The following is a 13,923-nucleotide window of genomic DNA, read 5'->3' as shown; positions in this document are numbered from 1 at the left end:
GTGCCACCAATGCCATCGTTTTTAAGAATAAAACCCTAATTCATACACGAGGGTTTCTCTACTTCAGCACTATGAACATTCTGGACTGGAGAAGTCTTTGTTGTGGGAACCTGCCCCGTGCATTGTAGGGTACTTAGCAGCACCCCGACCTCTCCTCTGCCCACTAGAAGGCCAGCAGCATTTAGCTTAGTTCTGGCAATGAAAATGTCTCCAGGCATTGCCAAATGTCCCCTGGGAAAAATAATCAACCCTGGTTAAAAACCACTGGCATATGTCAAAGGAAAAGAAATTATGCAAAAGTGAATAACTTTGATGAGGTGATTCTTTGTCTTACAAAAGCAAAAACCCAGGATTTAAGTGGTTGGTGGCTTCTGCACTTAAATGAGGATAGTTTTTAGTGAGGTGTGTGTGTCTATAAGTCTCAGTATCCTTACTTTTAAATTGAGAGTGTCAGGAGAGCTCTAAGTCCCTCTCCCGCCTCTACGTATTCTATTAATGGTTCTATGTGATTTATAGTCATTAACTGCTTGAGAGAGTGGGCATAAAAACTAAAAACATAAAGTGTTAGAAATCCTGACAAAGCAATGAGAAATTAAGACAAAACATTACCGAGACTGCACTACGCCACTGAAAACTATGACATTTAAAAAATATGACCAAGGTTAAATTTTTTTAAGTATATTTATGGTCTAGAACAGCACTGTCCAAAAGAAATATAATGTAAGCTACAAGTACAATTTCTAATTTTCTAATAACTACATTAGTAAAGTAAAAAGAAACCAGTTAAATTAATTTTAATATATCTTTAATACAATATATCCAGGATATTATCATTACAATATGTAATCAATATAAAAATTATGCAACAGTGGGCCAGCCAAGTGGCTCAGTTGGTTAAGAGCTTGCTCAAGAGTGCGAGCTCTGAGCAACAGTGTCACCGGTTCGATTCCCTGCCCGAGCTGAGCTGCCACTGAGCTGCCAACAGGTGGCAGGATGGACTCAGCTAAAAAATAAATAAATAAAATAAAAATAAATATTGTGCTATATTTCACTCTTTTTTTCAAAATTCAGTGTAGATTGTATATTTTATACTTGTAGCACATCTCAATTTGGACTAGGCACATTTCCAGCGCTCAATAGCCATGTGTGGCTACTGGCTACCATAATGACAGAAAAAGACTAGAAAAAGGGCAACGAGTAAGAATATGTTTCATTTTTGCCATAGTATGAAGTGTTCCATGTAAATAAATTATCAGCAATTAACACTTCCCTTTTCAAAGCTTCTCCTTTTATTCGTTATTAATATCCTTTTAAAGTATGATACAAACATAATGCTTCTTAAACAAAGGATTATAAAAATCATACTGATTCTTTACTTGACATGGATCCACTAGTGCTGTTTTACATTCTGTCAGCTTTGCTGTTTTCTTCCTAGTTATACAGGCATTTCACCACTGTTACACTAGCAACTACCAGATAAACTGAAAACTGTCCTCCCAAGACTGCCCAACTGTCGGATGCCCACAAAAATGCCAATTCTGGATTCACAAGATATTGGTGCCTGGCAGGTCACCCCCACCTACAAGATGGTATCAGGGATCCGGTATTGAAAGAAGCGCATGTATAAAATTCCTCTTCAGTATATCCACTGTCTCTGCCCAGCCTCTGCATATCCTCATGTCAGCAACAGTTTCTTTCTACCTATTATTCCCACTTCATCTGTTTTCATCCTCTTGTCCCATTTCATCTGGAAATTCTAACTGTAGAGTGAACACATGCTCTAGTTTATCAGAGAGTCACAGTTTACCCCATTATCTCAGCATAATTCACTCTCAAAACAGTTACCCCATTTAATAGTCTCCATCCATAAGTCTCAGGCCAGCAGAGTTCAATGATCAATCCCTGCTACAGATCAAAGGCATAGCCATACTGTTAAAACAACTCTTCACCTTAATTACCAGGGGCATTCCTTGTTTCTGACATGTTAAATATTTTTTTTACATTGTCCCTTTTATATGCTCTACTCATTCTGGTTAGCCTGGAGTCAGACTGTATCCTGCTAGATTTTAAGTCTCTATACTTACAAAAACCCGATCCATTTACTTGCAATCAAGGCTTTTCTAATTTATAAAATTCTTGTCTTTGCTTCCTAACATCTTGCAAGTTATCTCGTGTCACTACCTGCTACTGGCCACACCCTAGCAAAACACTTTTAATCCAAAAAGGCTTTATAGTGCAACACAGATTAACCACCCCACTGCCATATGTTCTGTAAATAATAATACTTTATTTTTCACAGAAACATGGTGTGGTGAAACACAGCATAACACGCTGGTTTATACCTGACAGTTGTGAGGAGACAGAAAGGAATAGAAAATGTAAGCAGCCTCAGTGCTGCAGGAGAGGGTTAAAGGGAGGGACCACAGCAACCACCACTCCTACTGCCTCCACCATCTGTTGCGCATACAACAGGTGGTGAGCAAACATTATTTAATCCTCACAATGACATTAGGATGTTTCATTCTTAAACCTCATTTTATTGCTCAGGTAAAACACTCAGATCTGCTAACTGATGCAGAACACAACAGCTTTTGAGTGGCAGAAGTGAGATTTGAAGCCATGTCAGTCTCTATGAAACTGCTTTTTCTACAGATCACGCTGCCTCACTAACCAGTATCAGGGCTAGAGACAGTGTTAAAAAGGAAGCTTTTAATTTGTGAATACATAGTATCTCAGAGTCCATATCTCATTCTGGGTTAAAAATGGGTTTCCACTCCCCTGAACCAGATGAAAAGAAGGAATACTCATTACAGTTTAGTGCTTTACGATTAGGATTTAGTTAGAAATCCTCAGTTTCCTCAACCTTTCTGATTTTGGTTTCATGGGTCTTGGGGTGGGGTGGGGGGGTGTTTTGTTTTGTTTTTCTAGTCCTTACTACCTTTATTTTATCCTCATTGCTGAATGATTTTGGTTGTCAGTTTTTTTCTCTCAGCATTTTTATGATACTGTTCTACTGTTTTCTGAGTTCTACTGTTGTTTCAGCACGTTAACTGTAACAGCTAGTAAATTATACTAGCTGTCAATTTACTAATCACTGGTTTGTTAGTAAATCTGTCTCTCTCCAGCTGTTTTTCATATCTTCTCATTGTCTTTGGTGTTCTGCACTTTTACGACAGAGTCTGTGTGGGTTTCTTTTTATTTATCTTGCTTGGGATTTGCTGAACTTGCTGAATTTGAGGATTTGTGACTTGACAATTCTGGAAAATTCTCAGCCATTATTCCTTCAGATGTTGCCTCTTCTTCATTCTCACTACTACTTCCTTCTGGAAATGACTACAAGTGTTAGATCTCATTACTCTATCCTCCATGTCTCTTGCATATTTTCTTATCCATTTGTTTCTTGTGCCATATTCTGTGTAATTTCTGCTGCTCCATCTTGCAGTTCACTGAGCTCTTCTACCATGTCCAAGCTCTTTGACTATTCATGCTATGTATTTTTAATTTCACCAGCTCTATTTTTCATTTCTACAGTTCTGTTTTTTTCCAATTCCACATAATTATTTTTATCAGTCTCATTTTTCACTCATGTTACAATTCATGCTTATTTTCCTAGACATTTCAGACAGTTATTTTTGTTCTACATATGAAGTCCCAGGGATAAAATTTTGCTATTGTTTCTGCTGACTTGTTTCCTCATGTGTTGTCTAAATTGTTTTTTGTGCACAAATAATTGTCTGATATTCACATGCTGGAATTTTGAGGGCTTTAGGTTAAAACCATTAAAAAACTGTAATATACATCTGCCAATCAACCTGAGAAACCAGTAAGGAGAGAGGGTTTTATTTCTTGGCTTGAGGTTTCTGAGACCACATAGGTGGTATATATTTAAATTCCCAACTCTTATGTAGGCAGGATTATGGTTACAATTCTCAGAGGAAACTTCTCTTTCTTCTCCCCCATCACCTAACCAAGGTCAAGGCATACAAGATATCCTGACATTCATTCCCTTTGTTGTTGAACAGACTTTTTTTCAAGCCTTCCCATTTCACTGATCACACAGACCCTCACAAGTCCAAGCAATAGGCACAGATCTCAGTTCCAGCTCCCCGCCTTTATAGACCCCAGATCTGGTCTTTTATCCTGTGTGACCATTAAAATTCCTGTGTAGTTCTAAGCACGTATCTCGATTAAGTGCTATTAATAGAAGCAGAGGCTTCAGAGCCAGCTTCCCACTCTAGATTGCTGCTTCTAACTACCCTTCTTTTGGGCATCTGGGGATTTCTTTGTGAACTAATCTGCTCATTTTAAATGGTGTTTGTTGTATTTGGTGAAGCAGTTTGAGAATTATCTGTCTTTCATTTCTGAGGAGGAAGGAAAAATCCTTTTATTAATTTCATATTCCTATGGAACAGAGAAGCCTAGGGAGCCTAGTAGATTTTCTGATTACCCTGAATGGTATTACAGAAGAACACATAACCTTTAGCACCAGATTGTATAAATAACGTATACTCAAAATGAGGTAAAATTAGTCATTTAAAATTTTTAGTTAAGATCATATCTCCTGCTGGCAGTAAATCAGTGAATTTAAGACCCAACTAAAAGAAGAAAGGGATTGGTTTACAAAAGTACATTGTATGGAAGAATTTTCAGACACTAGAGTTCAAATTAGTTTGCTTTTGGTATATGCACATGTTGTTTTTTTGTTTTGTAGCAATAGGAAGAAAAAGAAATAATACTCTCACTCTGCAAGGAACTTTATACTCTTGTCAATTAATTCTTAGCTCTGTGAATCATTGCATAGATTTAAAAAACTGAGGCTCACAGATAGAAACTGGACCCCAAAACTGCACAGCCCATAGGTCATGGAGCTAGGGTTGAAATCTAGGTATGCCTGTGCTACTTCCATCCTGCTGATGGAGGCCTCTGGTAACAGGGCCTGCAGTTACCAAATCTCTGAACTAAAAATAGTAGAAGGCTCAGGTTGTACAAGTCTATTTACTCCTAAATTCGGTATCAAAGTCAGGAGGAAAAAAACAACAAAAAAAGCTACATTCCTTCTACAATCAAGGATTAAGCAAAGTATTCGTTACTTCTATTGCATGACTAAAACTGCCAAAGGATACTCTTCTGAAAGAAGCTTAGGAGGTAAAGAGATGATCTCCAACACCACGCAGATCACAGCCACAGGGTAGAAGGTAAGGGGAAGTAATGGGCTGTATTTTATAAATAGTTTAAAAATCAGAAAATGGGTTCTCCATGGTAATGAAGCAAGGAATGGAAAGGTTCAAAGCAAATGGCAGACTTGGCTGAAAGGAAAAATTTCACTGTGTGACGTTTTATGTTTACTCATTTTTGAGGCATGTGAATACATTGCATATTCAAAAAATTAAATTCTAAAAAACAAGTCTAAATTTCAACTCTAACCAAGTGCTCTAGCAAATCTGTCTATGTAACAACAGAATAAAAGACTAATGAAAACTAAGTCAAGTTCCTTCGCTCCCATAATGCTTATTCCTCACTAAGAATGTCCTCTCAAAACACGTAAAAAATTTAAGGTAAAGTCATTGTTTCATTCATTCAATAAGATAAAGTCATTGTTTCATTCTAAAGAAAAACAAGTAAAACCTTTACAGTGGCTAGACTAGGAGGCCAGTGAAAATGAGAACAATATAGTGATTTATTTAAATCTATGTGTTGAAATCCAAGTTAAAAAGAGTACCTGTGTGTCACACATCAATGCCAGTTTAGCTCTGGCAACTCTTACCTTTAGAAATAAGTTTAACTGCCATTTTGCCAACCAGGCATTCTTTCAGCATGGATTCATAATTGACCCAACGATGAACCTGATATGGGAAATAAATGACAGAAAAGTAACATAACTAACTCCGTGAGAGGCTCTAATTTTATTCTGAGCAAAACTAAATATGTTTTACACTGCTCTGAAAAATGAAGAAGCAGATTTAATTAGCCAACAAGGGAGTGACAGAAAGGAAGCTTACATAGGGATTATTCGGAACAACGTGTTAGAAGTGTTGTCTATAGACCTCTGGAGGTTCCGGACACCCTTTCAGATATCCATGAGGGCTCTATCAGCTTCATAATATGCTAAAATTCATTTGCCTTTTTCACTGTGTTGACATTTGCACTGATGTTGAAAAAGCAGTGGTGGGTGAAACAGCTTGCATGTTAGCACAAATTAAGGCAGTGGTTTCAATGATTATATTTTTCACCAGACCCATGAGGGAGTGGAGTGGGGATTTGGTTTCATTTAAGAATATCCTTCATGAAATAGAAAATATTTTCTTCAATCTCAACCCTTGAGTACAGGTCTTTTTATATTCTGTGTGACAAAATAGGAAGTTCTCAAAAACACTTCTGCAATTCTTTGATTTGCAAACTGAACTGAGCTTTTTTTCTTGAAAGGCCATTTATGCTTAAAAGAAAAAAGAATGACTTATAAACAAGCTGGTTATTCATGCTTGAATATCTGATGTGTGTGTGTGTGTGTGTGTGTGTGTGTGTGTGTGTGTATACACACATACATATATATAGTTATTTATTTATTTATTTTTCAAAAAGAACAAAGTGAGATTGTCACTTCAAGAAAAACAACTGAGAGTTATCTGCTGCCAGAATTACTGGCAGAAATTAAATGTAAACAACCTTTTTGAAGGGCACTGTCTCAATATACATTAAAAGCCTCAAAATACGCAGCTCTTTCACTCAGTAATACAGAAAATTTACCTGAGAAAACATTTGCATACAAGCAAATATACAGGTACCAGGATACTCCTCTCACAGCACTATTTATATTAGCAAAATAAGAGAAACAACCTAAATGTCTAATTGTAAATTGAATAACATATTATTCAATAAAATACTATATAATCACTAAAAGTCAGGTCAAATAATTCTAATGTCAGAATTTTATGTATGTTCGCAAGTAAATAAATACACATTAAAATACAAAATATATTAAAAAGTATATGTAATTATAGTAAATGGACACTTGCTTATTAATATAAATTGAAATTTCATTTACCAAATATTTATGGAGTATCCCTAACTGTGCAAAGCATCTCTGGGGCTATGGGGATTGGTAGAATGTTAATAGATAGATGAAGGAGAAAAATTCAAGGAAGCGATTGTATGGGATTTGACAACCACTGGAACTGGTGATTTGCACAAAGCACTTCAGTTTGCTCACAGCAAGATGCATGTTGAGAATATTTACCTTGATACAGTCTTTTTAGGGTCTCAAATAACGACTTTAAATTTATCCTACTGTCAATGAAAAGCCTGAGAGTTGTAGAGTAAGGTGCTAAGATGACTATCTTTAAGAATATGGTAGTCCCCATGGGATTTAAAGTACAGCATAGGGAATGTAGCCAATGGTATTGTAATAGCTAAGTGTGCTGTGAGAGGGGTAGTAGACTTGGTGGGGCTATCACTTTGTGAGGGGTGTAAATGTTAATCATTATGTTGTTTTGTACACCTGAAACTAATAATAAGATTAAATTTTAAAAAAGAATACAATAGTCCCACTTATCTGTGGGGGATATGTTCCAAGACCCCCAGTGGATGCCTGAAACTACAGAAAGTACAGAACCCTATGTAAACTATGTTTTTTCCATACATACATACTTCTGATAAAGTTTAATTTATAAATTAGGCACAGTGAGAAATTAACAACAATAACTAAATTAAATAAAACAATTATAACAATATGTTATAATCAAAATTATGTGAATATGGTGTCTCTCTCAAAATATCTTATTGTATTGTACTCACCTTTTCACTTAAATGAAGCACTTCATGGCTTCTTTTTGGCATATTCAAATTGCCAGCATCACTACTCTTGTGCGTTGGGGTCATTATTAAGTAAAATCAGGGTTACAAGCTCTGTGATAGCACAACAGTCAATCCGATAACCCAGACCACTACTAAGTGACTAATAGACAGGAAACGTATATAGCACGGATATGCTGGGTGATTCAAGTTCTGGGCTTGATGAAGCGGGACAGTGCAAAATTTCATCACACTACTCAGAACAACACGCAACTTAAAACTTATGTTTATTTCTGGAATTTTCCATGTAATATTTTTGGACCATGGTTGACCATGGGAAACAAACCATGGAAAGTGAAAGAGCGAAAGGTGACTACTATATTAACCTAACTGTCATGTTATCTTAAGTTGGTACTGAAAGTAAAAATATCAGGACAGTATTAACACAGAGCTATGGACAATGATGATGACTTGATCTAAGGCAGTGAGAAGAGAGAAAAGGTGTCATGTTTAAATACAGCACCATAGGATTTCCCCAGTGCCTGGATATGTGCAATGAGAGAAGGCAAAGGTTACTCAAGAGGCTTCAAGTCCCCATTATCAGAAATAGGGAACAGAGGGGAACAAAAAGGGAAGAAGATTAGTTGATATTATTTGAGGGCACACTGAGTTGGAGAGCCATCAGGTTATCAAATTGTCCATCGGCATTTGGAAATAAGAGGTCAGGAGTGGGATCAAAACTAGAGATAGGAATCTGACAATGAAGAGATTACTTAATATTCTGTGTACAACTCAAATACTAGGCATGAATAAATTCCTAAATATGTAAAGATACAAGAACCGTCACCACAATTTCTAGGACATAAAGTTGTTTTCTTCTGTGGTAAGTAAAAGTCATAAATAAACATCACTGGTCTTCCAAAAGCCAAGGGGGATACAGCAATCTGGCAACTAAAGTATTGTTTAAACTTATAAAGAACTTAACAGTACAGCAGTTCTTGAGACTTCCCTTGTGCCAACCTTTTTAAAATAATGCCCATTTAACCTCACAACACTGAGGAATATAAACAGAACTAGATTTTACTGGCAATTCTTCTTGTGGATGAGTACATTCAGCACTAAGGGATTATAGGACAGAAACAAAAGTATGGCAGGCCAGTTTTCAGGCAAATGTTCCCAAACTTTTCTATTTGGCTTTTAAATATAAAATAAATTATATTTCTGGTAACCTATTGAAAAAATAAATCCTAAAATACATGATAGATAAGGCAGGAGGAACAGAAATCAAAATTACATTTGTTGAGAAGTCAACTCTAAAAATAACCCAATCTGATTCAGGTATCTCAAATGGTAAAAACCCAGTACATAATTAATCCTCAAGTAAAATACAAAATAAAGTACATGTGAGACAAGGGGAAATTTCTATTCTCCTCAAGATTGTTGTTTCAAAATAACAACTCAGCCAATTGATAATAATTAATATATTCTATATCATTTTTAAATAGTATAAAAACTAATGTTTGTTTTTAGTAAGCATAAGGGGAAAAGTGACTTATTTAAATATATCTTTCGTCATATACGCGTACATACCGAATCTCTGCCAGCACTCTAGGAAAAATAAGTTTTCTATTCATTGCTCACCTAACTTTCTACATGATATGCAGATTTAATATAACAAGACAGGCTGATTACATAACAGTCCTCAAACTGGAAAAGACCAAGAACAAAGAAGCTTAATGACTTGCTCTCTCTCTAGTTACCATCGCCTCCCATAAGTCAATCATCATCATTATCAAAATTGATCAAAACTGAGTAAACAAGTGCCAGCAGAGGAGACAGCAAGCAATTAAGAGTAGACTCCTAGACACAGATTTGAAACCATCTCTAAAATTTTAGTAAAATAATTCAAAGGCAAATTAAATGAACAGTTGTTACTTATGAGAATCTTGCCACACTTCAAAATTCAAGCCAACACATCTGAAATTTATGCAACTATTTCCCTTTTTTTCTGCAACCATCACACTGCTACATCTAACAGTACTCTTCCACTGTAACCCTATGATTACTTTCAGCATCTTACCTGATCAAAAAGGTCAGTACCGTCGGATCCTGCTGCTCTCATTAGTTCGTCTTCTCCACCAGGATGATACTCCATATACGGGCTGACATTATAAACAAACCCTATAACAAAGCAAGGAGATATAATATCCTAAATGAACTCCTTAAAAAAAAAAAAGTACAGACTAGAAATATAAATTCCAGTAAATCTTTCCAAATATATCCTATTATGTTGAAGTAGTAAGAATATAAAGGGTCTGAGATGTCACCACAACAGCAAGCTAAAGAGTTAGCCTGCCAGTATCAGGGGTCTTGGAAGCAAACATGAGACTCCTAGGTCAGAGACTAAGGAGAGTTTAGTACTCGCACCAGTAGCAGCAGCTAGAGTATCAGCATGTGCATCAGTTCCCTGCATCCCAATTCCCACAGAGCTGTTTGAAAAGGGCCAGATAACACCTGTGCACTCAATGTGCTGTGTGACAAGACAGAAGCCCTGAGTTTAGGAAACTCGAATCTTTTATAATGGGCAGTGAGTATGCCTGCCCGTTGCCCTGAAGGGAGACATTATCTTTATTACACTAACCATTAAGCAAACCTGTCCTTTGCTCTAGAGGGAGACACTAGCTCTATTATCCAAGGTTGTTCATTATACAAACATCCCTGAAAAGATTATCCAGAACAAAGACAGTCAGTGCCTCTGGTCCCAAGATGTGCAGGTATACAGAAGACCTATAGAGGACTGCCTCCCAACACACACAAAAATATTAAAACACTCACTGTATGTCATTTTTAAAAGTTCCCTCTCCCTTTCTCTCTCTGTAGTATTTCTATTCGTCATCTTCTACTGCCCTGCCAGAAGAATCTGATGAAAAGGAATTGAGCTCTCATCCATGTGTCTGATTATCTCAGCAAAGGCTGATCAGTCGTACCTGGGCCACTCAGGTATGCTCTGTGAAAGCAAGAACACGTCTTTTCTTGAAGTTGCCCAAGAAACAAAGATTATTGCTTAGAACTCAATAATCCTTTTATCTTCCCCAAAATTCCTTCTATCTGTTCATATATTCAACTATACTACTTTTTTAAGAAAAAGGAATAGGAAACAACAAAGAGAGCATAGCTCAATGAAGAGCCTTCCCAAGGAAGTGAGTAGCTTTTAATCCTTTACTTGAAGACTAGATAATGGGACAAATCCAGTCCTAAACACACCTCAAGAGTGCAGTGAAAACAACTGTTTTACTTTCGCTCAGGACTATTCTCTCTTTATATGATGACTTCCATGAATTTAAATAACCTCAGATAACTTAAAATGTTCATCCTATATAATCTTAAAAGAAAAGAAAAAATTGGATTTCGGACCCAAGAAAGTACTGCAGTTTTTCCACCAACTTAATTTTAGAAAATAACCAACCAGTCAGCATTTCTTTATAAAATTGCTCAAAGGCAATTTAGGCAACAAAAAGAAGTAAGTTCACAAAATCTCTTTTTCAGCAGTCCTCAAAATAAGTCTGTAAAACAAAAACAAAAACTGGTGGAGTCCCTTCTTTTTTCCTTCCCATACACCTTCCCCACCAAATTTAGAAAGAATTTACCTATTGTTTAATGGTCTAAAATTCACAGACCACAAATGCCAGAGGCAATGACTAGGATCAAAATTATTCCCAACAGGCTCTTAAAAATAAAATCCCCTTTCAAACAAAAGAATTCCAAACTTTCTCTGCAACCAAACCTCGACTAGAGTTCTAGTTTCTCAAGAACATGAAATCTACAACACAAAATCATCTAAACTTTTGTGATGGAAATTCATGTTTCAGCACTACTAGCAGGAAGATAAGCAGGTGGCTTTAACAGCTATCAACGATCAGTATTGAAAGCCTGAAATGTCTGTCCCACATGTATTCTCTGCTTCCTCTCAACCCTTTATCAGTGGTTCTCAACCTGTGGGTCACGACCCCTTTGGGGGTCGAACGACCCTTTCACAGGGGTCGCCTAAGACCATCGGAAAACAAAAAGATATTTACATTACGATTCATAACAGTAGCAAAATTACAGTTATAGAGTAGCAACGAAAATAATTTTATGGTTGGGGGTCACCACAACATGAGGAACTGTATTAAGGGGTCGTGGCATTAGGAAGGTTGAGAACCGCTGCTTTAGATTGACCATTCTCCTCTCTTAGTCTCCCCTTCCTTTCTGATACACTAGGATCACTAAAGAACTTCCCATCCTTTTCAGATGGACAAATCTAGGAATGCCTATAAAATCCCTCACTATAAGGAATTAAGACTGTTTGTGTCTCAGCCCAGAAAATGTTAGATCCACGCAGCACACTTGGCAGTGTTAGTGATTTGCTGATGAGACTTAAACCCAGCCCCTAAAGGCAACCTGTGCGTTTCCTCAGGTCCAGGGGCTCTTTCTTCCCTTCTATTCCTCCCGCTTATCTCCTTCCTTTTTTCCTTTTCAAAAGCATTTCCTAACAACTAAAACTTGGACTCTTGAATGTGGCAGAAGAAAACAAATGCACAGAACCTAACTTTATGCTTTCTCTTTATTGTATTCTATTTATACTATATATGGCTTTTCGACAGCAATCTCTCATCTCCTATGAGTTCTTACCCCTGATTTTTAGGAACTAATTTTGCAACTTGCTAAATTTTGCAGTGACATAATTAACTTCTTCCTATAGCTCTAATGGCTCAGGTGTGGTAGATCTGCACAACTGATTGCTCATTAAATAGAAATAAATAGTATTTATGGACCCACAATCTCAATGTAATGGTAAGCTATTAATAAATTCTGCAAAACCTAAATGCTAATAATGACATTAAGAAAAAAAAAGGCAGGAATAAATTCATGAAACATCAATCATGAATGGTGTTTTTAGATCATTCATATGGGTGACCTTCAGTGGCTGAGGGGGATTCAGGGAGTCTCTTTGTCTGTCTGTCTCTCTATCTCCTCCTTTATGCTGATACTTTATTTTGTTTTATAGTTTAAACTAATAGGAGTAGATACAATAAAAGGATTGACAGAGTGCTGTTAAAAAGAGTAACTTAATTTCAATACACACACACACACACACACACACACACACACACAAACACACAGCAAATCATAACGTTGTACACCTAAACTTGTACAATGTTATTTGTCAATTATATCTGAGTGAAACTGGGAAAAAAATATTTTAAAAAAAAGGAGGAAAAAAGGAGAAGGAAAGAGGAAGAAGGCAGCAGTAATATATTAGAGTTCAAATATAATAGTTTTTATTGGGAATGTATACTCTATTTAAATACATTATGTTTAAATACCCAATACCCTAGCAATATTCAGGGGTGCATTTTATAGCTGATTCATCCTAGCAGAGCTGCATGCGATTGAAAACACACATTCACAACAACAGTTACACTGAGATCTCCTTAGGCAATATACTGGGTAGTACCTGTTCTAGTATTTTCCATTAAACTCTCTCTTTTATGTTATATGTCTGAGCTGTCAAATCTGTTCTCAGAATAAAAATTATCCACTTTGAAATTACCACTTAATGCTTTGTATTGTCAGAAACTAATACTGCCAATTCAATCACAGAATGACAGTCTTAAGACTGGGAGAACTCTAAAGGCACTTTTTAGTCTGGTCTCTCATTCAGTACAGGATGCATCTCTACAGGATCTGCTTGAACAGTACCAGTGTCTAGGAGCTCACTGCTTGTTTAAAAGCTTAGTTCAAGGATCAACATTACTTTTATACCTGAAAATTAATGTTATTTTACACAGAAAAAACTCTTCTCCATCTTGGCAAGTGCTGACTCTTGTTTTTCATATGTACTTTTTATATTTGTTACAATTTAAATCCCAACTGCTACTGATAAAGACCACAGGCATCTTACAATAAAATATTTAACTTTGTGTGTAAAAAATTTTTAAACCTACACCAAAATGTTTAAAAAAAAAAGAAAAATACACCAACTGCCTAACCTAGCTAACAGTGTTACTATGATTGAGGATTAAATGTAGTCCGAATTTACTAGAAGCCAAGGCCAAGAGAGACACTAGTAACCTGCTCTCATTATCTGATCTT

General features: G+C 36.4%; 1 protein-coding gene across 3 annotated transcripts in view; it reads right to left on the bottom strand.

The window, feature by feature from the left end:
* Positions 1-13,923, bottom strand: part of CYB5R4 (cytochrome b5 reductase 4) — a 69,933-nt gene that overhangs the window by 37,957 nt on the left and 18,053 nt on the right. For all 3 annotated transcript variants that reach the window (XM_019652517.1, XM_019652515.1, XM_019652516.1), the window contains exons 3-4: positions 9,869-9,969; positions 5,765-5,843 (exon numbers count right to left, since the gene is read on the bottom strand). In XM_019652517.1, coding sequence (XP_019508062.1) covers positions 5,765-5,843; positions 9,869-9,969 — 180 coding nt within the window. The remainder of the gene's footprint in view (positions 1-5,764; positions 5,844-9,868; positions 9,970-13,923) is intronic.

This window comes from Hipposideros armiger, unplaced genomic scaffold (genome assembly GCF_001890085.2).
Source record: "Hipposideros armiger isolate ML-2016 unplaced genomic scaffold, ASM189008v1 scaffold_180, whole genome shotgun sequence".
NCBI lineage: Eukaryota > Metazoa > Chordata > Mammalia > Chiroptera > Hipposideridae > Hipposideros > Hipposideros armiger.
Note: the sequence above shows the minus strand (reverse complement) of the source record. Positions and strands in the feature narration are given on the sequence as shown.